Source organism: Bubalus bubalis, chromosome X (assembly GCF_019923935.1).
Source record: "Bubalus bubalis isolate 160015118507 breed Murrah chromosome X, NDDB_SH_1, whole genome shotgun sequence".
Lineage (NCBI taxonomy): Eukaryota > Metazoa > Chordata > Mammalia > Artiodactyla > Bovidae > Bubalus > Bubalus bubalis.
The window spans coordinates 62,607,532-62,633,616 of NC_059181.1; the positions used below are offsets into that span (position 1 = coordinate 62,607,532).

General features: G+C 47.8%; 1 protein-coding gene across 6 annotated transcripts in view; it reads left to right on the forward strand.

Moving 5' to 3' along the window:
- Positions 1–1,420: 1,420 nt before the first annotated feature.
- DLG3 (discs large MAGUK scaffold protein 3) overlaps positions 1,421–26,085 on the forward strand; it is a 54,307-nt gene continuing 29,642 nt past the window's right edge. For 2 of the 6 annotated variants that reach the window (XM_025277304.3, XM_006074211.4), the window contains exons 1-9: positions 1,421–2,124; positions 5,446–5,496; positions 6,144–6,268; positions 6,472–6,641; positions 6,938–7,074; positions 7,422–7,566; positions 8,169–8,328; positions 9,893–10,049; positions 10,462–10,564. In XM_025277304.3, coding sequence (XP_025133089.1) covers positions 1,768–2,124; positions 5,446–5,496; positions 6,144–6,268; positions 6,472–6,641; positions 6,938–7,074; positions 7,422–7,566; positions 8,169–8,328; positions 9,893–10,049; positions 10,462–10,564 — 1,405 coding nt within the window. In that variant the 5' untranslated portion in view covers positions 1,421–1,767. Of the gene's footprint in view, positions 2,125–5,445; positions 5,497–6,143; positions 6,269–6,471; positions 6,642–6,937; positions 7,075–7,421; positions 7,567–8,168; positions 8,329–8,815; positions 9,009–9,892; positions 10,050–10,461; positions 10,565–11,331; positions 11,496–26,085 lie in introns of those variants that run through there. The other 4 variants (XM_006074209.4, XM_006074208.4, XM_006074212.4 and 1 more) reach the window with 4 other exon arrangements.

A 26,085-nucleotide genomic window follows, 5' to 3' on the forward strand; every position in this document is an offset into this window, starting at 1 on the left:
TACTCCCAGCCCCTCTTTTTCTGCTCTTTTTCTTTTTTCCCACAGCATTTATCACCATATATAGTAGTATATACTTCACTTATTTATTGTACTAATTTTTGTCTGTGTCCTATCACTAGAATGTAAGCTCCCCAAGGGCAAGGATTTATTGTGTGTGTGTTTTTTCCTGTTTGCTGCTACGTCCTTAAATCCTAGAACAGTGTCTGGCACATAGCACATGCTCAGAGAATATTTGTTGAATTAAGAAAAAATTTCTGTAGCCCTAGGGCCTAGGTCAAGGCCTTGCACAGAGTAGGTGTGCAACAAATGATTATTGATCTGAGATCTGAAGAAGTTAGAATAGACCTGTTGTACTTCAGCGGTTCTGAGTGTGGACTTGAGTCAAATGGCTAGGATTCCGTCACTTCCACTTGTGTAACCTAGCTGCATTAACATCCCTGAGCCTCAATTTCTCATTGGTATAAGTCAGATAATAATAGTAGCACTTTGGTAGGGGTTTTGTTTGCATGTAAAGTACTTAGGACTTTGTAAAGACTCAATAACTGGTAGCTAATGACAAAACAAGAACAGCAAAATGACAAGTTTTCCCAGCATGTCATCCTTCTTCCATCCACCAACAGGCTGAGCCAAGAGAGGTTAAGAAGATGTCCTTGGACAAGTATTCCCAACTTCTTTTCTAGACCCTCAGGTTTCTTTCATTTTAGACCTCTTCTTTCCTTTCCTCCTGCCCTGGACTTTCTTTACTCTCTTGGCATCCTGAAGTGCTTTCCTCCATGATAACCATGCAGGAGTGGAGTGGAGGAGACAGGAATCTGTGCACCAGGGACAAAAGCTTAGAGCTTTCCTCTCCTCCTGTTCTAGGTGTGAGTCCCTCATTGGTGATAGAAGCAGGGCAAGTGTTAGGTTGTAGTCATTTCAGGGCCTTGAGATTGAAAGAACAATAGTCCTGAGGAAGAGAATAGCCTCCTAAGCTGTCCTCTTCCTTGGTCCCGTTAGGAGAGAGCACCTCCCTCACCCTGCTCTAACGTCCCTTCGATCGGTTCTGCCGCCTCAAGTCTTTACTTCTGGTGGCCCCAGCTCAGAGCAAGGCCGGGGACCCATTGAGCATCTCTCTGCAACTCCCTCTTGGTAGTAGGGTGGGGTGGGGTGGAGTGGGCGGAGGACAGGCTGAGATTGGAGATGAAGGGGGATGAAATTGAGAGCTGAGCTCACCCGTGGCCTAAGTCCCCTATCTCTGACCTAGGGTCAGCCCTACCCCGGATATCTGGGGAGCTGGGGCTGAGCCTGGGGGCGCCACTGCCTCTGTTCCTTTAAGGAGCCGCTGTTTAGCATTCCTGCCGCTGCCGCTGCCGCTGCCTGATTCTGCACGCTGATTGGCTGGAATCAACTGAGACCCGAGCCAGGGAGAGATGCTCTTGACTCCACTCAGATCCATCCTGGGGACCAGTGCAGGAGCGGTCCTCGCAGCACCCAGCTTCTGCCCAGGCTCCCGCTTCTTCTTTGCCGCTGGGCCTCGGCCCAGGAGCCACGACGGGCGACACGGAGCCGCCAGTGCTGGAGGGGGAGCCGTGGGTGCGGGGCAGCGTGGGGGCAGAGGCCCCGGGACGCCCGCCCGGCCCCAGGCCCCGCTCCGCCCGGGCGCCCCAACGGGTGCCCCCCCCTTCCTGGTCCGAGCAGTGTGAGTGTGCCCGGGAGCCCGGCGGTGGCAGCGGCGGCGGCGTGGAAACCGGCGTGGGCTGGGGGGTCCGAGCCGCGGGGGGCAGTGCCATGCACAAGCACCAGCTCTGCTGTAAGTGCCCCGAGTGCTACGAGGTGACCCGCCTGGCCGCCCTGCGGCGCCTCGAGCCTCCCAGCTACGGGGACTGGCAAGTACCCGACCCCTACGGGCCAGGTGGGGGCAATGGAGCCAGTGCCGGTTATGGGGGCTACAGCTCGCAGACCCTGCCCTCGCAAGCGGGGGCCACCCCCACCCCCCGCACCAAGGCCAAGCTCATCCCCACCGGCCGGGATGTGGGACCAGTGCCCCCTAAGCCAGTCCCGGGCAAAAGCACCCCCAAACTCAACGGCAGCGGCCCCAGCTGGTGGCCGGAGTGCACCTGTACAGGCCGGGATTGGTATGAGCAGGTATGGACGCGGGGGGGGGGGGGGGGCGAAGGGGGGGCGCGGGGAGATCGGAGGGGGGGCAACTCAGAGGGGCTGGGGAGTGGGGGGCCTAGAGGCCTGGAGTGCAGCAGGGGTTCCTGGGGCTCCAAGCCAGCAGACCCTGAGCCCCAGCACTGCAGCTGGCCCAAGAGAGATGGTTGGAAATGTGTGCTTCTCTGTGTGTGTCTGTTTGGGGGTCTCCATTTGGAGGGGATTGGGAGGAGCTGTGTGTCAGGAGGTGAAGGTATGGCGGAGGGGCACATTTTCCTGTGTGGGGGGATTGGGCTCTTCTTGGTATGGGGGTTGAGCAGTGTCTCTGTGTCTGACAGGGGGCGGGAGGTTCTGCGGGGGCTGTGTGTGGTGTGTGTCTCCACAGGAGGGGAGGAGGGGGCATGGTGCTCTGCGTAGCGGGGACATGTGTGTGTGTGTGTGTGTATGTATGTTGAGGTGTGTAGAGAAAGGCAGTGAGCGCCTGTGAATCTATGTTGAGGAGCCATGTGCCCAGCTCGCCAAGCTTCATCCCCTGATGCCATGAGTCCCTCTCCATCCCTTTGTGTGTGAATGTGCACATGGACATGTGGGGATGTCTCTCTGAATGTGGAGGTGTCTCTGTAGATGAAGCTGCAGGTTTGGCTGTGTTTGCCCGTATGTGTGTGTGGCCACATGTATATGTGTGTGAGCATGTGGCTGCAAGTGTGTGCATGTGTGTGCCTCTATGTGTGTGTGCCTGTGCAGTGTCCCTGGTGAGAGGCGCTTGACAGGCAAGGGAGGGAGGGGGAGGAGGCAAGAGACACGTCCCAAGCAAGGCTGAGAGGCTGCTGAGAAGGATGGACTCTTTTGTCCAAGCAGCTCTGAAGTGTGTGTGTGCTGAGGGGGGAGCTGAAGCAATCCTCCTCGCTCCAGAACAGGCATGGTGCCTGGAGCCAGGCAAGAGGCAGCTGCTTTGGTTCAAGGACTGGCCCTGGTGGGGCATGTCCCCCTGGGGTACCCCTAGATGTGGGAAAACTTAGCCCCCCAGCCCTGACTTGGCACAGCTTGGGAACCCCTGGGTGCTGGGCACAACTCCGGCTTCTACTCCCAGCCTAAACTGCCAGCTTAGAAAATGGAAGGAGCATCTGTGGGAGAAGCAGCAAAATGGAGGCTGGGCCGGCAGAGCCAGGTCCCTGGCATGCATGGCGGAAGGCCCGTCTGGTTATTCAGCTCTGCAGCCCCCAGTGTAGGGAGAAGGGAAGAGAAGGCTTTGCTGGGGAGGGCAGGTGCTGGCTGCCCCAAGCTGGTGACCGTTCTGGCCACCTCTGTCCCCCTCTGGGGATCGGATGTGCTCTCACTCAGAAGGAAACATGGGGACTTCCTGGGGAAAGGAGTCCTCAGTTCTGCCCTTCTGCCTGTTCACACCGACTGTTTCCTGTGTTCCTTGCCTTGGCCCCTTGCCCTCTCCAGAGGGTTCCCCTCTCTCCTTTCCCCCTCCACCCTGGGGACCTGCCCTTGTAAACACTCTCTTGTACTTGTCTGGCTCAACTGGGAGATAAATGCCAGTCCCAAGGCTAGGTGGGCCAGTTGGTCAAGGTTTCTTTGCCAGGACTGACCCCTGGATGGCTCGTAGCCCTGGGAATGGGTTCCTTGAGGGGGACAATGCGAGACTGGAGCGTGGAAGCCAGGAGCTGCTGGGTCTTGCCGGAGCTGGGTTTGAAGCATGGCTCTCACATGTGGGCACACATGGTATACCAGATGCATAAAAGAGCTGCATGGAGATCCTTTTGCCTGTGTGTCTGTTGCATGGTACTTCAGGCAGCTGTGTTCTTTTGGGGCTCTTCAGAGCCATCAGTTATTCCTCCTGGGATCAGGGACAAGAGTAAGGCTGCAGCAAGACTCTTCCCACCAGCTCCTAGGGCTGCAGGGCAAAAAGTCCTGGGGCCAGGCTCAGGAAAGGTGGAGGCATGATTAGCCAGTCCTGTCCTCCTCTGCTTTTCAAAGCCAGAGCTGTGGGGTGAAGGCAGAAGTGGGGAAGCAGAGCACGGCATGCAGAGGAATTGTTACCCTGGGTCTGCAGCTTCCCTCTTCAGAGGTGGGGATCAGGGGTCAGGAAAGGGGCCTCACAGCCAAAGATGGGAGGAAAGGCACCAGGTTCTTTGGGGAGAGAGGCAAGAGGGCTCCTCCATTCATGGGGATGAGAACGAGAGCCAGGGAGCAGGTGCTACTTGTCTGTCCAGAATCACATTTTCACTTGACAGTGGCCACAAGTTTGTCACGCGTGGGAGGCTATTTCTGTGGGTTGGTCAAACCAACCCTGTGTTTCCATCCTCTTCCCTTGCTTCTCCTCCCATGACTACTGCATGTCGAAGGCCATGGACTCTGCTGCCAGTTAGTCCGTGGGTCACCAGCTTCTTCCTAATGGGGAACCTTGTCCACTCTGCTCCTGTTCCACCCTTGGCTTTGCCCTGACTCCTGACCAGATCCCTTTCTGCTGAGAAACACAAAGGGTTCGGGATCAAAAGCCCCTGGATAGAAAATGGATTAAGACTTTGACTCCTTCTGCCCATTGGAGGAATTGGGTTCTTGGGGACACAGAAGGAGAAACAGAATGAAGATTCATGAGGTACTCTGAGGGGGCAGCTTTTCTTTTTGCCCATGAGCTTTAATGGGCAAGGTGATTGGCCAGAACATCAATGGCCTCGGCAAGCTTGCTTTACTCAAAAGAGCACCTGGAGATCCAGGTTCTAGCCCTTGTTCTGCCACTAACTCGCAATATGCCCTTAGGCACAACCTGTGTCCTCTTTGGTCCTCAGTGTCACTGTCTGTCACATGGGAGAGGTTGAACAAGAAGGTGACTGTTGCCTTTCCAGCTCCGACATGGTGGGAGTCTGTGATCCCCAAGTCAGGGAGACCTGTTGTTCAGAGAGGAGCAGGTTCCCGTCCAGGCACGGATGCTGTGTGTGGCATGGCTTGCCCGCCATGGTCCATTTCTGCCATTCCCCTCAGGCCAGCCCTGCACCCCTCCTAGTGCACCCTGAGGCCCTGGAGCCCAGCCTCTTGGTGAGTGCACCACTGACTGGCTCAGTCCCAGACAATTGGTCTGGGCTAAGTGAGCAGCTGGATTTGGCCTGATGTGGCTGGAAGCAAGGGGAGGGGAGCCTCCTCAGGGTCAGCCTGCTCCATCTGTGGCCAAGAGGTGTCCCAGGGTCAATTTGGGCTTCCCTACTCTGCAGGGAGTAGGGGGACAAGCAGGTTGACCAGCAGGCAGATGGTTGGCGTGGGGAGGGTTAGGCAGGAGGCACTTAGGGTCTTGCCTGTGTCTTTCCCCAGGTGAATGGCAGCGATGGCATGTTCAAGTATGAGGAGATAGTCCTTGAGCGGGTGAGTCTGGCAGTGGGGCAGGATGAAATGGGAGGAGAGGGTTAGAACCAGGTGGGGTGTTCCTGAACCTTGGTCTCAAGACTCATGGGGACCTGCATTGAGAGGATGGGGAAACAGCCCTCAGAGGCTGCATCACTACATCAATTAACCAACCGACTGTGTGTGCTAAGTGGCTTCAGTCATGTCCGATTCTGTGTGACCCTATGAACCGTAGCCCACCAGGCTTCTCTGTCCACGGGATTCTCCAGGCAAGAATACTGGAGTGGGTTGCCATGCCCTTCTCCAGGGGATCTTCCCAACCCAGGGATCGAACCCAGATCTCGATGTCTCCTGAATTGGCAGGCGGGTTCTTTACCTCTAGTGCCACCTGGGAAGCCTAATCAACCGACTAACAAATATTAATTGACCTTGCTTGCTGAGCCCTGGGGAATTGGGGAGGGGATGGCTTCGCTGAGGCCTCCATGCCAGAATGGTCAGCAGAGGGTGGGAATCTGCCAGATTTGTGATAATTGTGCCCCAGCCTGCCATGGCCCCTTCTGAGGCCTGAAGAAGCTGCTCTGGGGAGGGGCAGGGGTAGATGGGGCCCCAGAAACCCTCCCTTATACCTTCTGTTTGAGCAGACCATGCCTCTCCACTTCCTTCTGCAGGGAAATTCTGGCCTGGGCTTCAGCATTGCAGGTGGCATCGACAACCCCCATGTCCCCGATGACCCTGGAATCTTTATTACCAAGATTATCCCTGGTGGAGCAGCTGCCATGGATGGGAGGCTGGGGTGAGGTGGTCTAGAAGCAGGGCCAGGGGTTGCAGGGACAGAATGGAGGTGAGGGGGGGAGGAGGGCTGCCTGACAGGATGACCCTTCCATTAGATCTGAGAGGCGGAGGGGGGAGGAGGGGAGGAGAGAGAAAGAGGAGGAGGTGGGAGGGAGGGTGGAGGGGCCGTGGCAGACTGTCATGCCTCTTGGGCCTCCCCCGCAGGGTGAATGACTGTGTGCTGCGGGTGAATGAAGTGGACGTGTCAGAGGTGGTGCACAGCCGGGCCGTGGAGGCACTGAAGGAGGCTGGCCCTGTGGTGCGGTTGGTGGTACGGAGGCGACAGCCTCCACCAGAGACCATCATGGAGGTCAATCTGCTCAAAGGGCCCAAAGGTGCGGCCCTCTAGGTTCCCGTGCTCTGGCCAGAGGCCCCTGGTTGGCCCTATAGGAATTGGAAGGGAATCCCCTCACCCCCTGCCTACCTCCCCAGTTCAGCTCACAGTCTTCTTTCTTGACCTCACATCTCACCCTTACTGACCACGGGATGACAGCCTAGCATTTGGGATCCCTGGGGAAAGCTCCTATGGGGCTGGTGGCTTGGCTGAGCATGGGGGACTGGGGTTGGGCTTAACTGAGCACTCGAACTTCTCCTTGTGTCACTCTCCCACTCCTTGCTGGCTTCCTCCCAGGCCTCGGTTTCAGCATTGCTGGGGGGATTGGCAACCAGCACATCCCAGGAGACAATAGCATCTACATCACCAAGATCATCGAAGGGGGTGCTGCTCAGAAGGATGGACGCCTACAGATCGGGGATCGGCTGCTGGCGGTGAGACAGCCTTCCTAGGGATGCCCAAATGGTGGGGTGGGGAGGTGGAGCTTTAGCAGCCTCTCCCTCCCCCTGAACCTCACTCCGGGACTAGGCATTATGGGGAATTTCAAGAGCATCATCTGAGGTGTGTGTCCCCAGATAGCAACCCCTAGTCCTCTTCATGGCTGGAACTCCCTCATCTGCCTACCGCTACCCTCTGCTTCTCTCTGCTCCTCACAGCACTGTACTTGGGCCTCTTTCAGACAGAGCACCATTGAATTTCACTGAAAGAGTACCCCCCATCTCCAGGGTTCCCTGGGGAGGCCCTCCCTTCTCCCCAGTGCTAGCCCTAAGACCTCTTCCAGGTGAACAACACCAATCTGCAGGATGTGAGGCATGAGGAAGCTGTGGCCTCACTGAAGAACACGTCTGATATGGTCTATCTGAAGGTGGCCAAGCCAGGCAGCCTCCACCTCAACGACATGTACGCACCCCCCGACTATGCCAGCAGTACGTACCCGCCTGTCCTGTCCCTGGCCCGAAGCCCTACCCCCTGGTTTCTGGAGGGGAAGAAGTTAATACTCCTTGTTAAGAGAGAGAGAAGGGGGGCAGAAAATAAGCCTAGTGCTGGGGAGAGCTGAGTGCAAATCCCAGCTGTGTCCCTTCTTCCTGGATGCCCTTGGAAAAGTCCCTTTCACCTGTCTTTAGTTTCCTCTCTGGCAAAAAGGAGCTAGTGATATATGTGCTGCCCTCCTCTTAGGAGTGCTGCAAGGATCAAATGAGATCATGGACGAGAAAGCCCTTGGAAAACTGTATTAGGCTATAGAGATGTGAGGGGTTATTATTAGTTACACCTCTAGTCATGCTTTTCTTTGTAGACTGCCTTGACTTTAGCTCTTTCTAAGACTCACAGGAGTGAGCTCAGGATTCAGAAAGGGACTGTGGAGGAGGAACCCTAGGGGGTGGAGTAGGGAGCAGAGGCCTGAGGAATCAGCATCCCTTGGTCTGGTTTTTTTGCATCTGAGGGAGTGGGGACAGCCCGTGGTGGAGGGTGGAGGAGGCTACCACTGGGGAGTGGTCTCTCAACTTTTCTCTCCCTTTCTCCATTCCAGCTTTTACTGCCTTGGCTGACAACCACATAAGCCATAACTCCAGCCTGGGTTATCTTGGGGCTGTGGAGAGCAAGGTCAGCTACCCTGCTCCTCCTCAGGTTCCGCCCGCCCGCTACTCTCCTATCCCTAGGCACATGCTGGCTGAAGAGGACTTCACCAGGTAATACCCCCACCCCCACCTCTTCATCCTATCTAGGGATGGGGAGGAGAGGAATCCTTTCTCGTTCTTGTAGTATGGCAAAGAAGAGGATAAAGCCCTCCTCGCTCCTGTCTTTGGGGTCTGAGGCCTTGGGACTCTATGGAGGGACAGAGGTGGCTGCAGGAACAAGTTCTACCATCAGGGGGAGCGCCAAGTGTGTGGCCCCTTTTCGAAAGTGTGGAGAAAGGGTAGGATGGAGTATTTAGGGGGCCGAGGGGGTGGAGGTTGCGGGGTTTCTTGCCCTGTGACGGTTGCAGCCCCCTCTGTTGCAAACATTCCACGTTAGAGAAGAGAGCAGTCCGGCTGCTGGGGCTGACGGGCCAGGTGGCCTCGCAGGGAATCCGCCCCGCCCCACTCTGGCGGCTGCCGCGGAACTGGCCACCTTCGCGGAACTGGTCGGGCCGGCAGGGGTTCCGGGGGACAGGTTTCTGCGGGGTGGGGCCTGGGAGGCTGCCGTGGAGCCGGAAGGGTAGGCTGACGGAGCTGGGGGGGAGAGCTGGAGGAGCCATGGAGAGGACACGCAAGTTCTCAGGCTCCGGCTTGGCCCTGGGCTTGGGCTCAGCTTCGGCCTCTGCCTGGAGGAGGGCTTCACAGAGGTGGGCCTGGCCGCTCCGCTCCCTGCGGCCTGGAGGGGATACCAGGTAGGAGGAGAGGAGGGCATCCGGGTCTCAGGGAGGGAGCCCCGCACTGAGGCTGGGAACAAGAGAGGGAGAGCCTCAGACCTGGGGCTCCTCTGATGAGAGATGCTTAAAGTGAAGAGTGAGCCGGGCAAGTGTGCCGGGTTTGGTTGTGTGACTACACAGGAGCTGCTGCTGCTCTCATCTGATGACACTGTGACCATTTACAGAGGGGCTCTTTAGACATGATTAGTTGGCGTTTTCACGTGCTAGGCTCCTCTCTTTGGTTAGGCTCCTAAGCTCCTTTTGGGGACCTGGGATTTCTTTATCTCTGTCTCCCACATAACCCAGCAAAGGTACATAGTGGTAGCTGGTGACTAAATCTGTTGTTGGAGAAAGTAGGAGGGGTCATAGCTGGTGGGTGGATTTTTGGGACTGCGGAGGAGAATGTGTAAAGTAAGTACGCACAGTTTGTGGGTGGTGAGTGCAGTCAACCCCAGGGCCATTCCACAGCCCCTAACTGATTCCCCTTCTTGTGGCCCAGGGTCCACCACACCAGTTGGTAGGATGGGAGAATCTGGGGAGGAAGAGGACCAGTGAGTGGGCTCTGCGATATGGTCGCTAGAGCCCAGGATAGGGGTTTGTTGACCTGACTCTCTCAGTCAGGGACTGCCCACTGGGAAGTTCACTCCAAGCCCTCAGGAAGCAGGGAGGAAGAACAACTGAAACTTGGCACCTGGCAGCAAACAGCGGCCAAGCAGGTTTCAGGAGAGAAAGGGAGCAACAGAGTATCATACCTAGGGACCCAAGTCCTTCTACAGACATATGGGCCTTGTTCCAGGCTAGCCCTCACAGGGATGACAGTTTATACCTACTTTGTCCTGACTCTTCCACTCTTTTCCCACCAGGGAGCCCCGCAAGATCATCCTGCACAAGGGCTCCACAGGCCTGGGCTTCAACATCGTTGGGGGTGAGGATGGAGAGGGCATTTTTGTCTCCTTCATCCTGGCAGGAGGCCCAGCTGACCTGAGTGGGGAGCTGCGCAGGGGAGACCGGATCTTATCGGTGAGGAAACAAAGGCAAGGTGGGAGGATGGGAGCTGGGCCACTCTAAAAGGGAGGTGGGAAGACCTCACTTTCTCCAAGGAATGTTTCTTGAAGTGGGGGAAGGCTAAGAGCTGGAGAAAACATATTCTCTTTATAGATATCCTTAGTGAGGGACAGAGACCAGACTTGTACTTAAAGAAGAAATGCATATCACTTGGCTCTGAACCCTGGTTGACATTTGACCCCCACAAAGATAATTATTACACTAGAGGTGTAATCTTTAGGTTTCACCATAATAGGCAGGGATGGGCTACTGAGAAAGGCATCTGAGTAGGCTTAGGGATGGGTTACCCGTCTCCCTCTCCTAACTGCTACAACAGAGAACTCCTTTCTTCCTTTTGAGGTGGCTCACAACACCTCTCTTTGGACAGGTCAATGGTGTGAACCTGAGGAATGCAACTCACGAGCAGGCTGCAGCTGCTCTGAAACGGGCTGGCCAGTCAGTCACCATTGTGGCCCAGTACAGACCTGAAGGTAGGAGAGGGAAGGCGGAACAAGATGATTTGGGAAGATTAGACCTATTATTCATTGCTGGCTTTTGCCATCATAGGTAACAAAGCCACTTGACTAGTTCTCGTCTACCCTCACACAGTAACCCCTTCCTCTCCCCTTTTCTGGGTGGGTTGGAAGCATCTATTAAGGCTGTGCTCAGAGCCTTGTGATTAGGGCTGCAGTGCAGCTGAAGGCCAGTAGTGGGCAGCAGCCTACGGGAGGAAGCACAGAGATTGGGGCGACTGGAAAAAGGGGAGGGAGAAGTGGGGGCAGAGGCGAAGAACATAACTGTACCCTGGAACAGGCGAGTAACTCTTGGTTAGAAGGACCCAAGGGAGAAGAGTACCAACTTCTCAAGAGAGCTTGGACCAGCCTCTGTGACCCCCACTTCTCCCCTTATCAGGGTGACCGTGAAACACTCATAACCCCCCTGAAAAGGTGATGCTAGGTTCTCCTGGTTGGGACTTGGAAGTGGACATCCCCCTCCCCCTACGGGGGTTCTTCTTTGTGTTCTCTTGGAGCGTGTCCCCCGGCCTGGGCGAATGGGCGGGGCCAGTTATGCAAATGAAGACGTTTGATTGGCTGGGGCCAGCCAAGGTCCAGGTGCCGAGGTGAGCTGCGGGATGGCGCGCCCGAGCCAGCCCGCCGGCGGGGTGGCCATTGGCCGGCCGAGCGCGGCCTTCAGCCTCACGCCCCGCCCCCTGACCCAGGCGGAGGGCGGCGGGCGCCCCTCCTCCCCCCCCTCGCGCGCCTCAGGCGTCTCCTCCTCCTTCTCTCCCCTCCCCCTTCTCCTCTTCTTCCCCTCCTCCCGCGCGGGCCCCGCTTTGTGTCCGTGGTCTCCCGCGCGGGACGGAGGGGCCGGCGGGAGCTGGCGCTTTCTCAGCACTAGACCTGGACTCCGACCCGGCGCCAGGTGAGGTGGGGCGGACAGGGGTCAGGCCCCCTCACAGTCCCCCCTAGCCTCTCTACGGTTCTGTTCTCAGACTCTTTTCCCACACTGTGCCCCCAACTCTGCGCTCTCCCTGGAATCCCTGGGCCGCGTGTCCACAGCTCCGCGCGGCGCGGGGCTTTTGGAGCCCCTCCTGGGGGCCCCTCGCCGCCCCACGGAGCGCCTCGCGCGGCTGAGCGTTCGCGCCACTGAGCCCCTGCGGGTCTCTTAACCTCTTGGCCATCACCTCTCCCTACCCACGAACTCTGCCCTTTCTAACCCGGGGCCTCTGTTCGCCTCCTAACCTCCTTCGTGCCAGCGGCTGCGCCCCTAATTCCCGTCCTCTGAGGAATTTTCTCCGTCTTCCCCTCCCCCACACCCGTTACTACCCCCCACCCCCGACCTGGCGACCTCTGGGAACCCCCGAGGTGGGCTTTGTATTCTCGCCCCAACCACGCCTGCTTTTGCTTGCCAGCGTTTTCCGACTGTCGCCGACTCCTTTCGTCCCCCCTCCCCCTTGTCGGGCCGGTCTTTGTCCCTTAGGGCTGCAGTGCCTGGGCTCCTGGGACACCTAGGCCCCGCTGGCCGGTCACTGAGATGGAGGCAGGGCCCTCCCCCGGGCAGGTGCTCTCTTCCTTGATGAGACTGGGGAGAGGCTGGCAGCTCTGTTGCAAAGCCGTGAGGGATGGAAAGCGCCTACCTTTGTCCTTTCCGCTGCCCCACCCCCACCCCTTGTTCAGCGCCTGCAGGCCAAGAAGAGAGGGGCCTGCCACCTTTTGCACTAGGCTCTTTTGATGGGGACAAGAGTAGGGAGGTGACTAACAGGAGAGCTTGTTGATCTGAGGTACTGGGAACGAGGGATGCAAATGGACACCTTGAGTCATTTCTTTCCGTGTTGGGTGTCCAGCTTAATGACAAGAAACACATTAGGGTTGTTGTTTTTATGATGCCTGCGTGTGCTGTTTGCTTCTCCGTGTAAACCTCACCATCTGATTTTTATTAGCAACCAATATTTATCCATTTCATGCCCACTGCTTAGGCAACCTAGGTTCTGCAAAGAAAATGGTTTCTTGTGTGTCTATGGGGGTGTGTGTGTGTGTGAGAGAGAGAGAGAGAGAAATTGATGTGTTTTGGTTGTACTCACTGATAACTGGACACAGAGAAACAATACTGTGAATTTGGTGGTAGTATGTTGGAAACTGGTAACTACATGTTTGTGTGAGTTTTGTTTGGAGAATATAATTGGTTTCCATAAAGAGCTGCAAGTTGTCCAGGCTGAAGGGATTCCTGCAGTGTTCATTGCTCTCTGGGCATGTTTCTGAGCGTTTATGATGTTTGTCGAGGTGCTGTCTTATGTTAGGTTTCTCTACCATTTGAGAAACAAAGCCCTTCTTCTCTTAGGATTTAGTTGAACCACTGTTGTTAAGGCTCTGCCACCCCAATCTCACTTCTTTCCTTGGTTTGGAAAATCCATCAGGGCCTCAACATGCAAACGCTTTTTTTTTCCCCATAAAAAAAATGGACCCTTAGCAACAGGCCCAGAGGGACTTTCAAGCATTCTATGTTGGGCTCTGAATTTTCTTTGATAAAGTGATAGTTTTTAAGAATAAGGACTGCATGTTAATTATTTTATAATTATGTTAAATACTGTTCTTTGGAGGATTGCCTCACATAGGCATTTACAAAATGAATAATCCAAATATATATTTGTTGGCTAAAATGGCAGAGACTTTCCATGTTATTGGCCAAATAAGTTTTCATCATTTGTATTTTTTTCGCAAGGAATGTGGGCACTGGAAAGGATCACGTAGTCCAAGCCCTCACTGTGCAGATCAGAACAGCGACAGGAGAGCAGGGACATGACTTGCCTAAGGTCATGAAGGGAACGTTGCTGAGGGTCAGCGATCAGTATAATCCTAAAGTCCACCACTTGGGACAAATTGTGCTTGGGAGTACCTAGAAACCTGAGACCTTTTTGGAGCAGAGAAAAGGAACAGGGAAACTAATAAAAGAGAGAGTGAGGGAAAGGAAAATGTATGTGTGGGGGAAGGTGCGAGTGATCACTGTGGTGGCCCCTGGGGCACCATTGCTCAACCAGCGCAGCCTGTAGCTAGATATCCTTTAGTATGAGAACTTAAAAAAATAGCTTTAACTAATTAGAACGATCAGAGTAAGAACATTTTTTCTCCTTTTTTTAACAGCTTAATTGAGATATGATTCATATACCATACAATGCATCCATTTAGGTGTACAATTTAGTGGCTTTTAGTATATTCACAGAACTGTGCGTTCATCATCACAGTCAATTTTAGAACATTTTCATTACCCCTCTCTCTTGAATACATAGAGATGGTGCAAGCATTGTAAGGGTGATAAGTGTAGGACACTTGCTTCCTGATGTATCTCATCTGGGCACTTAAGCTGGATGGCAGCTCTAACTTTGAAATATCTGGTTGCCTAATGGGTTGAACCCATAATGAAGATAGGAACCTTGTCTATCTATATAAACTTTGTATTATGCCTAGCATGGTTGCTTTATAAACATTTGTATGGAAGCTTTGGAAGATATTAAAATGGAAATAGAAGTGCTAAATGATAAGGTACCACAGCGAGAGATGCTGTTTAATAGTTTCACTGTTGATTGCTCCAAACTGTTGTGGACACAGCAATCCTACCTATTTAGCTAAAAATAGCATGATGTTCCTGGGCATGTATAATCCTGCTTAAAATTCAAATTGAAAATTTAAACAACTGGCTCTTGGCAAAGGCTCCCTTCCAGTTTATTCTAAAATGAAAAATATTTTTCTGTGACTTGTGGAATTGCTCTATCAAGGGAAGGATGGGTTTCGTATTATAACATTTTGATTTAGAAACTATCATCTCCTACATTTTCCTCCCTAGTTACTTTCTGTCAGCCTCTTTATAAACTGAGATAATATTTTTCTGGAAAGCCCTTTTGTTTTTAGCATAGAACCTGAACCCCAAATCAGGGGGAGAGCCAGAAATTGGTCACTAAGGTAGCTAAACTGGGAACTGATCCTTTGTGACTAGTCTTTTCAACTGGAATGTAAATCCAGACAGGCTGGGGCGGGGGTACAGGGAATGAAAAAGAATTAAAGTTTTCCATACTTACTTTGAAGTGCTGAAGAAGCACACTTTTCACCATGGAAACATGTACAGGTAAGGCCTGGAAGAGTTAAAGGATCAGTCTTGATAATAACTTGTAAGCATAAAAGGGATGTTTTCCCCATAACATTGAAGTAACCATCATATCTCCCCTTTTTGAGAATGAGGGATGTAAATGTAGCTGCCACCCTATCAGCATGATCTCTCTTGAGAGGGTAGAGGTGAAAGTTTATCAAGGCAAAGAATCAAAGTCCTAAAACTCCTACTGCCATCCTAAAAGAAGAAAGGAAGAAAATGAATTCCTGGTAACAGCATTTCTACACTGAACAGTTTGAAGGCAGCTACTATTGTATTTATCTTTGTGCCCCAGCACCTAGTCCAGAGCCCGGCACATATTTTGTTGAATTATTGAGTATCTCTATGTTCTCAGAACCCGCCTGCCAATGCAGGAGACTTAAGAGACACTGGCTCGATCCCTAGGTTGGGAAGATCTCCTGGAGAAGGAAATGACAACCCACTCCAGTATTCTTGCCCGGAGAATCCCATGGACAGAGGAGCTTTGCAGGCTATAGTCCATAGACCTGCAAAGAGTCAGACACGACTGAAACAGCTTAGCACTTAGCACAGCCCTATGTTCTTTGGCCACCTGATGTGAAGAGCCGACTCATTGGAAAATACCCTGATGCTGGGAAAGATTGAAGGACTGAGGAGACGGGGGTGATGGAGGTTGAAATGGTTGGATGGCATCACTGATTCAAAGGACATGAGTTTGAACAAACTCCAGGAGATAGTGGGCTTCCCTCGTAGCTCAGTTGGTAGAGAATCTGCCTGCAATGCAGGAGACCCAGGTTCAATCCCTGGGTCAGGGAGATCCCCTGGAGAAGGAAATGGCAGCCCATGGACATGGAAAATGGAGAATCCCATGGACAGAGGAGCCTAGCAGGCTACAGTCCATGGGGTCGCAAGAGTCGGACATGACTTAGTGACTAAACCACCAACCACCACCACCAGGGAAGCCTGGCGTGCTGCAATTCATGGGGTCGCAAAGAGACGGAGATGACTTAGTGACTGAACAGCAATAGTGTTCTAGATGGCTTTGTAAGCACTAATATCCATATGGGATAGGTGGTATTATCTCTATTATCTGGGCTTCCCTGGTGGTTCAGACGGTAAAGAATCCGCCTGCTATGCGAGAGACCTGGGTCAGATCCCTGGGTTGGGAAGATCCCTTGGAGGAGGGCATGGTAACCCACTCCAGTATTCTTGCCTGGAGAATCCCCATGGATAGAGGAGCCTGGCAGGCTACAGTCCATGGGGTCACAAAGAGTAGAACACGACTGAATGACTAAGCACACACACACAACCCCTATTTTACAGATGAGGAAAGTGAAGATCAGAGAGGTTGAGTGACTTGCTCAAGGTCCCACAGCCAGTAAGGGGCAGAATCAAAATTTGAAGTCAGATTTCCTGAGAACTTCGTGTCCCAGGCTTTTGCCAATAGACTGCCTTTCTCCACAGCAGAGAAGCTGTGAGCCCGCCTACCCTACCCAGAAGATACTCTCTGAGAGTCCCAATTGTTAGCTTTTTAAATCTTGATGATCACAAACTCCTATACCAAAGGAGGTAACGAAACCTGAGGGAGAACCCTGTCTCCTACAAAAGGAAAGAGGACTTAGAAGACTGCCACAGAATGGTATTGTGGGGGATACCTCAGGAGGAGCCAAAAGATGAAAGTTGGTTGGCTTGACTTAATATGTGCAGGCTTAAGAATACTAATGCAGTAAAATGGAGTTGTATTTGTAATTCATTTTTTATGACCTTACAATTCACTCATTTAAGGGTGTAATTCAGTGGTATAGAATTCACAGAGTTGTGCAACCATCTTGTCAATCAATTTTACAACATTTCACCACCTCGAAAAGAAACTGAATCCTTTAGCTATCTCCCACCCCTCCAACCTCTCCATCCCCCTCGGTGCTGCTAATCTACTTCTGCTTATATGGGTTTGCCTGTTCTGGACATTTTGTATGAATGGATTCATGTATTATATGGTCTTTTATGACTGACTACTTTCACTTGACATAGTGTTTTTGAGGTTCATCTGTATGGTAGCATGTATCAATACTTCATTTATTTTTATGGCTGAATAACATTCTGTTGTATGAATATATCACATTTTGTTTATCCATTTATGAGTTGATAGGCATTTGGGTTATTTCTGTTTTTTGGCTGTTACGAATACTACTCTTTGAACATCTGTATGCATATAACTGGATCATATGGCAACTCTATATTTAACCTTTCGAGGAATACCCAGGCTGTTTTCCGTAGTGGCTGTGCCATTTCACATTCCCACCAGCAGTGTGAGGGTTACAATTTCTCCACATCCTCGCCAACCCTTGTAAATGTCAGTCTTTTTGATTCTAGCCATTCTGGTGGGTGGGAAGTGGTATTTCATTGTGGTTTTTATTTGCATTTCCCCAAATGGCTAATGATGTTGAGCGTCTTTTCATGTGCTTATTATTTGCCAGTCAGTTTTGCTTTGCTTGGTCCCTTGATTCTCAAGCTGTTTACGAATTGACTTGAGACCAGAGCAAGCCAACTATGTCATTACTCAGGTGATTAGAGGGAGGCAGGAGGAAAGGTGCTACCTTTCACTCTTATCAACTGTGTGCTGGAGGGCTTGGGTGCAGATAATTTTAGCTAGGAATGCTGAGCTGATAAAAATGATAGGACCCACCTTAAAAAAAACCCAGCTTATTCACATACTGTACAATTCACCCATTTACAGTGTACCACTCAGTGGTTTTTAGAATGTTCTGAGTGGTACAGCTGTCAATTTTAGAACATTTTCCTCACCCCTAAAAGAAGTCTCATCCCATTAGCAGTCACTCCCTATTTTCCCCAAACTCCTCCCCTCTTCCTAGCCCAAGGCACCCACTAATCTACTTTCTCTTTCTGTAAAGTTTCCTTTTCTGGCCCATTCATATGAATGGAATCATATAATATGCAGAATATGCAGTCTTTTGCATCTGGCTTCTTTCAACATAGTTTTTTCAAGGTTCATCCTGATGTAGCATGTAACACTTCATTCCTTTTTAAGGCTGAATAATATTTCATCTTATGGTTATACCACAAATCGTTTATCCATTCTTCAGTTGATGGACTTGGGTTGTTTCCATCTTTTAACTGTTGTGAATACTGCTGCTATCAATGTTCATGGGAAGTTTTTGTGTGGTCATATGTTTTCAATTCTTTTGGGTATATATTCCTAGGAGTGGAATTGCTGGGTCATAAGGTAACCACATTGAACAGTTTTGAGGATCTGCCAGATTTTGTCAAAGTGGCTACACCCTTTTAGGCCCACCCTGTTTTGCAAACTTAGAAAAAAATGTTAGCTTTCTTTTCAGTTTTGCCTCCTGGGGCTGAACTTTATATACAGCACGCGCACGCTCTCTTGCTCGCACGCTCTCTTGCTCGCTTGCTTGCGCTCTCTCTCTCGCTCTCTCTCGCTCTCTCTGTACTTGCGTACACTGGGCTTTTCTGGCTTCCATGTAGCTTAAGGACATGGTAGCTAGAGTTGGCAAAGCATTCTGATTCTAGCTAGACAGGTGCTTTCTTGTCCTTATTAGATGGTTTGAGACAAAATCCTAGGAACTTTGGTGTCTATAAAACATTGGTTCTTCTGATAGGGTAGAATGATTAGAATAATATAGAAAATGAATTATTTATTTATTTATAGCTTTTTAGGATTTCTTTTTAATTTAATGTGTTGCTTGTTGAAATCTTGACCCTGATATTTACACTGTTGCTTTGTTTAAAGCTTTAGACTTATACTCCATAATAGGGTAATTGTTTTATTGTTTTTAATAGAGAAATAGAATAATTTGGGCCTATCCCTGGTGGCTCAGACGGTAAAGAATCCGCCTGCAATGCAGGAGACCTGGGTTCAGTACCTGGGTTGGAAAGATTCCCTGGAGGAGGGCATGGCAACCCACGCTAGTATTCTTGCCTGGAGAATCCAGTGCACAGAGGAGCCTGATGGGCTACAGTCTGTGGGGTCCCAAAGAGTCAGACACGACTGAGCGACTAAGTACGCACACGTATCATTGTCATTGAGATTAAAAAATATGGGTTTTGCTCCTTTTATCTTAAGAAAGGGAATCATCTTGGAGGAGTAGCCAAGGCCCTGGGTTCTAGTTCTGACTTTAAGTAGCTGAATGATCTTGTACTAGTCAACCTCTTTGGACCTCAATTTTCTGACTGTGCAAAATGATCCCACATGTTTCTTCTAACTCAAATTCTGTGTTAGATAAGTGGAAGTAAGTTGTGAATTCAATTCACAAGTTCCTGTTTGTGACTAGAGTGTTACTGAATCACAGTTTTGAGTTAATAACAATCTTGCATTAGTAAAGGTCTTGTCTTCCCCTCTTCTTTTGTGTGGTAAGACTTTCATCCTCTTGAAATGGATCTTTGTTTACTTTTCATTGAATTTAGATATCTTAAAAATGCAAACACCTTAGAGATTTGGGGATTTTTCAACTTGATAAAATTAACACATTTTGTATAAATATATACATTAGGGGTCTGCATACATGAGTGTCCTTCAGATTTTCAAAAAGAAGAAAGAATTTTGCAAATCTTGGGTTAAATAAACTAGATTATTGAGTTGTCTTGTAAACACTCAGAAAAAGAAGTGGTGAGCACTGAAACCACCATTGATTCACCAAGGTCAAACAAATCATGTCAGACTGCCAAATTGCCTTGATGGACAGGGTTACTAGACTGGTAGATCAAGGAAATATGGTAGATGTGGTATATCTAGATTTCAGCAAGGCATTGGCAGGGCTTCTTTGTTTTACTCTTGGGTAAGATGGCAAGGTGATAGTAGTGGTAATAGGTTTAAGTGGATTTGTCTGCAACTGGTTGAGTGCTCAGTCCCAGGGAAAAATGAAGAATGACCCAGGAGCAGCATGGAGGGGAATTTCTAGTGCACGTGTGTCCTGTCTTCATCCTTGGGCCTGTCCTTTTCAGTCTGCCTCCACCTCCCCCTCAGATTATATTTTATATTGTAATATATAATTTTAAAAATTATATTTCTCCTGGGTATATAAATATTACATTCAGATTTGTAGAAAATTGGAAAACAACAAAATACAAAGTTAAAAAAAAGCCCAAATCATGTGTAAAACTACCTCCAGAAATAACCTTGTATTTGTGTGTATTTCCCTCCAAACTTTTATATCATAGTATGTATGTATGTCTTTCAAGACTGGGATCATTGTATTTAAGCAGTCTTGTATCCATTCTTTTAACTGAGCATATGTCATTAATATTTTATTAAAGTGGTTCTTAATAATTATATATTCCATCATGTGTGCACCATAATTCATGTAATCATTCCCTTATTGGAGGACATGTAGGTTGTTTGCAGTTTTTTAATTTTATAAATAACACATTGATGCATATCTTTGTATGAGGCTTTTTGTGAATCTGGGATTGTGTGTTCAGAATGAATTCCTTGGAATCGAATTATTGGGCCAATGGATATGAACATGTTTAAGACTTTTGATATATTTAATATGTATTTGATATATTTCTCTATCTCCAGCAACAATATAAAAGTGTATATTTTGAGATCCGTGCTAAAATGGAGTATTATTTTTAAAATATCTGTGCAAATTAGGTAAAAATGTTATTTAATGCATATCTTAATTTGTATGTCTTTTTAATAATAGAATTGAACATTTCTGTGTGTGTGTTCATTGATCATTTTTTGTGTGTGGATTGCCTGTTCATACCCTTTCCCCATTTCCTTGTTGAGGTATATTTATCAGTTTTTGCATGCATGCTAAGTTGCTTCAGTCGTGTCTGACTCTTTGCGACCCTGTGGACTGTAACCCGTTAGGCTCTTCTGTCCATGAGATTCTCCAGGCAAGAATACTGGAGTGGGTTGCCATGCCCTCCTCCAGGGGATCTTCACTGACCCAGGTATGGAACCCGTGTATCTCACGTCTCCTGCATTGGCGGGTGGGTTCTTTACCACTAGCGCCACCTGGGAAGCAGTTCTTACTGACCCGTAAAAGCTTTAAAGTAGTCAGTCATATATGTTGAAAGATTTTTCCCATTTTGTACTTTGCTTTTTATTTTATTTTGATGTACAGATGTTTTGTTTTTATGTAGTCACATCTATCAATGTTTTCTTTTTTGTGTATTTTGCCTCTGCCCATAGCTTTGGAAAGGCCTTTCTTACCCTGACAGAAAATAAATGTCCACCTTTTTTTTAAAATTCTACTTGTTTAATGTTTTTCTTTTTGCATTTAAAACTTTAACTTGCTGGGACTTTATTTATGATGTAAGATAGGATACTACCTTATTTTTGCTCCAAATATTTTAAGGAATTACCTTGGAACCATTTATCAGATAATCTATTATTTTCTTGCTGTTTTGGCGTGCCACCTTTATTATGCACACACACACACAACCACACTCACATACTCATAATTTGGATTTTGGGTTTCTTAATTCTGTTCTGTGATATTTTACTCTGGGATTATCAGTTACTGAGAAATGACCACAGATGCTTTGACAATAACCAGAAAGGTCTTTCTCTAGGTCTCAGTTTCTGGGTTCCTTCCACAGAAACTTGACCCAAAAGATCCAATTGATACCCCAATAAACATTGTCAGATAATTTGTGATCCTGTTGGAGTGACCACTGTGAAGAATAGCTGAATCTAGACTCTCAATTGACATGTAAAACATAGAAATCAAGGATTTCCCTGGCAGTCCAGTGGTTAGGATTCTGCTCTTCCACTCTAGAGGGCCTGGGTTCGATTCCTGGTTGGGGAACTAAGATCTTGCAAGCTGCTGGGTGCAGTTGCAGCCACAAAAACCAAAACAAAACAGAAATCAGTTACATACCTATGGCTGATTCATGTTGATATAAGGCAGAAACCAACACAATATTGTAAAGCAGTTATCCTCCAATTAAAAATAATAAAAGAAATCAGTTACATTAACTCATTAGCTAGCTTAGTCATAAAATGTTGTGTTTCAGTCACTATATTGCAATATTTCTGTTAAGTGGGAAAGATTGTTGTGAACAAGAGTACCTGCTACCTTCAGAGCAAGGAAAGGTACAGTTCTTTATTCATTCTCATGTTTTCCAGATGAGATGTTTTGTCTTGGGGTGATTCTACATAGACTTTGACTTATGGGTTAAAGGAGCTAAAGGCTTTGTTAATCTTGTATTTATTTGAATACGCTATGTGAAATTCTTTAGAAATGGAGAAAAGACCCTATTTGAAGCTTTTACCCTGATCTTTGTTTGGTGATTCAGTATAGGGTGAGAAGAGCCAGTGGCTAGGTCCTATGAAAAACTTTTTCTTAGCTTGATGTAAGATCAAAGCATTTTTATGCTACTCGTTTCAGACCAGGTGGCTGAATGTCATGGCACCTTATATAGTACAGTGCTTTTGCTCAGTGCCCTTCCTGCATCCTCACTAAGCTCTTTAGGGGACAGAAACATCCAGTCAGTAGGAATAATCTGGAATTTTTTATGGCATACTGATATAGATTGTCTTGTTTTCTGTTTGATTCCCAGTATCAGGATGCTGTCCAGAACTCTGGTAAGTGTGTGTATGGCTGAGGAAGCATTGTGACAGTGGAGGGACCAAAATACAGTGACACTGAAGTTTCTGTTCTGGGTTAGTCATAGTTCTGAGCCCATTGTTCTAAAAGTAGAGCTGAAATTTTCTTCAAGCACCATTTGCCCATATGGAGACCTGTTTGCCACTTTTCTGCCCTCTCATATAGCCTTAAATTCTTTTTGTTTCAATTTATACTCCTTACATTGGTATTTTTTGAACCAAAGAATGTAGAATTATTTGCAGATGTGAAGATTTCCTTCTTGTAGATCATGTTAAAAATTTTAATTAGACTAGTCTTAGGTTTGATTTCTTATGGACCGTATTGATTTGATTTTAAAATCATAATTATGTCAAAATCAGAAAGGACCTGAGAAATGGTTTAGTTTTAAAGATGTCAGATATTTTAAATAGTAGGCTCCATAATTGGAAACTAACCCAAGTAATAGGCTTCATATTATTTTATAGAGACAAATTTGTGATTCTAAGAAATGTGCTTTTTGACGATTCACATGCTTATCTCCACACTGACAGGTATCTTCTTTATTGGGCTTATTTTACTTTTGGCTGCATTCATTTCTTTTGAAAACATGAACTATGTTGTTGGTACTGCTGCTTGTAATTCATACAAATCCTGAGGGTTTGCATTCCACAGGCAACTGTGGAAACCTAAAACACAATTCATACTCATCAGAATTTGTGACTCACGTGATTCCTCTGAGCTCAGGGCAGCTCAGCAATGGCAAATGAGGGCTGTATGAATTTGAGATTTGAACACCTTCACTTGCTTAGGAACAAATGAGTCTTTGGGCAACTATTGACTTATTTTGTGATGATAGCAAACCAAGACACTGTGCTGCTACTCAGCCATGTCTTTTACTCAGTATTTGTGTGGGAACTTAAGATCAGCAAGTTACATTTCTCTTTTTCATTTTATTTGTATTTGCGTCTTTCCATTGTTCCTGCCTGTCACAGTCTGTGTGTCTGAAGTCTGTCATCCAGTTGTCTCCCCACCTTCATTGTCATTTCTGAATTTGGTAGGCATGGCTTTTATTTTATTTTGGAGCATTTACCTTTTATATCTTCGTTCACACCATAGGTAGTCAGTGCTGCATGCAGACTAAGTACTCTTTGTTGCTTCTATTTGTTTCTTGTCTCTACAACATTTTCCTACCCATAATCAAATAGAACCAAATAAGTTTTCTATAGTTTGAGGAACTGAGCCCCTCTCAGCGTTTCCAAATTACTGACAAGTGTCATTTCTAATACCAAGAAGACAATTTTTCTGTCATTAGGAAGGTAGATGCATTTGAGATCAGAGTCTTAGAGGGGAGATGGCTTTGGAGGCTTGGTTATGTGTCCATTTCATAGTAGTGAACATTGTAGTCTCAGTCCTCTTTGATGCTGTATTAGGCTATTAAGTAGGTCTTGAAAGCTCTGATATGTTAGTGTTTTGCAGAAGTGGTTTACAGTTTTGTTCAGTTTTTACCCTTTTGGGGTGAGTGGAAGGAGAAAGTTTTGTGTTCTTTTTCCATACATTAGTTCCTGAGGAGCCAGAATTTGAGAATTACGGTGTCCAGGTTTGTCCTGTCAGATCTTGATAGCAAGTTTACACATTCATTAAAGGTTGTTGACTCAACAAGGGTGCTAATTGCTATGCCAAACTTTGAGAAGGAAACAAAAAACACATCAAGGAGCTTATAGTTTTGTAAAGGAAATGACATCACAAATTCTGGGCACTAGATTTTAAAAAGGGAGAGGTAGTGGAAAGCCTGGAAACCATGTTAGATGAAGAATGTTTAAGGAAGTAACAATATTTAGCCTGGAAAAGAGAGAACTTATTTTGAGGACATGATGGCCATTCTCTATTATGGCTGATATTATCCCACCTTTTCCTGGTCTTTTAGGAAACAACTCAGAAGCTGCCTTTGATCCTTTGTCATTCTACATCCAATCAGATGTCAAAATTTCTCTCCTCTGGCGCCAGCATATTTCTTGATTCTTGCCTCTCTTTCTATCCTCAGTTGCCCCCACACTATGTCAAGCCTTTGAAGTCACTGTCTGTACTAGTAGAACAGGTTCTTGTTCTCTGTTGCCTTTGTCCCTGTTTTCCTTTCTATATTATGTTCTCAGAATAATCTTCCCCCAAACCTAGTTCTAATTGTATTACTTTCCTATTTAAACACTTAACAGTGGTTCCCAAAGCCTAGTAAGAAAAGTCCTTACTCAAACTGTTATAATTTGGCCCCCAACCTTCCATCACTTCCCCTTCCCCTGTTCACACTCTACCTTCTATTCAGTCTTATTCAGTAGTCTTGGAACCTATTCCAGGCTTTCCAAGCTCTTTGATTTTCTTTAAATTGTTCCTTCGTACAGTTATACAGAAGAGAATCTCTCATGTTTATGCTGTTTTAGACACCAAAATAGGACCAGCTAACAAAAGAGATGGCCCTCAATCTAACAATTTTCTCTTGAATAATGTCTAATGATGAAATAATAGAGAGCTTCCCAACATTGGATGTATTTGAGCAGAGACTGGAGCTAGCTGGTTTGGATGCTGTAAAGCAGGCTGCCCACCCCCAGGCTGTAGGTGCTAGACAAGAAGAGAAAGCATGCTTCTCTGCTCTGAAGAAACTTACATCTACATGTGAGGCACCACACTTATTCTCCCCATGACAGCCAAAGTGATATACATACACACATGTTCATGTCATTCCTTTACTTAAAATCTTTCAGTGATTTCTTCCTGTTACTCTTAGGATGGATGCAGAAATCCACAAGGTCATGTATAATCTGACCTCAGTCTGCCTTCCTAGTCTGATCTGCCAGTATCTCCTTACTTCCCTGTGATCCAGATATTTTTTACCCCCACATATTTTGTTTCTTCTATCTGGAATGCTTTATCTATCCCTCTTCCCCTGGCTAACTCTTCATCCTTAAAGACTCAACTTAAATGTCACTTCCTCATGGAAACCTTAGTTAACACCCTGCTATCCCCCACTCAGTAGGTTGGGTCACCCTGTTAGTCTCACAATCATAACTAAAGTTGTAATTAAATAGTTGTTTCTTTCATTATTGTAATTTCTAGGAACCATTTGATTACCTTTATATTCCCATCAGCTCTCATAATGCCTGGCACACAGTAGACATTTAGTTAATATTTGGATAAATAAATGAATGAATAAGACTTCAGGGTGGTGAACAACATAAAGGATGTTCAGTGTCAGGCAGGGAGGAAAATTTCAGGACAAGGGAGTAATAGCTAGGAACGAACAAATTGTGTTCAAGAGTTGCAGGCAGGTTAACTCAAAAGAGGATTCTGTTATTGTATGCCAGAAACTAACACAAAATTGTAAAGCAATTTTCCACCAATTAAAAAAATAAAATGTTTTTAAAAGAGGATGATCTGTCTGATGACACATTGGCTGGATCAGCTAAGAGTGATAGGATGATGGTTTTAGCAGTCTTTGACGTTTTAGTTGAGATTTAGTTGCTATTGAATTATTACAGATACTTGGATGAGGGGCTCCAAGTTGGAGTTTTAGGAAGGCTTTTCAAATAAGAATCTTAAACTGGACTGGAATTTGGAGAGCCTGGGGGCAGACTACCAGCTAGAGCAATACAGCAGTGGTCCAGAGAAGAGGTAACTATGTGACCTAAATCCAGGCAAGAGATGAAATAATAATGAGAAAACAAAAAGGCAGTGACAGTGGAAATTAGAAAGAAAGAGATGGATTGAGGAGGCAGTTAGGAAGAACATCAGCAAAACTTGAGGAAACACTGGTTGTGCACAGGGGAAAG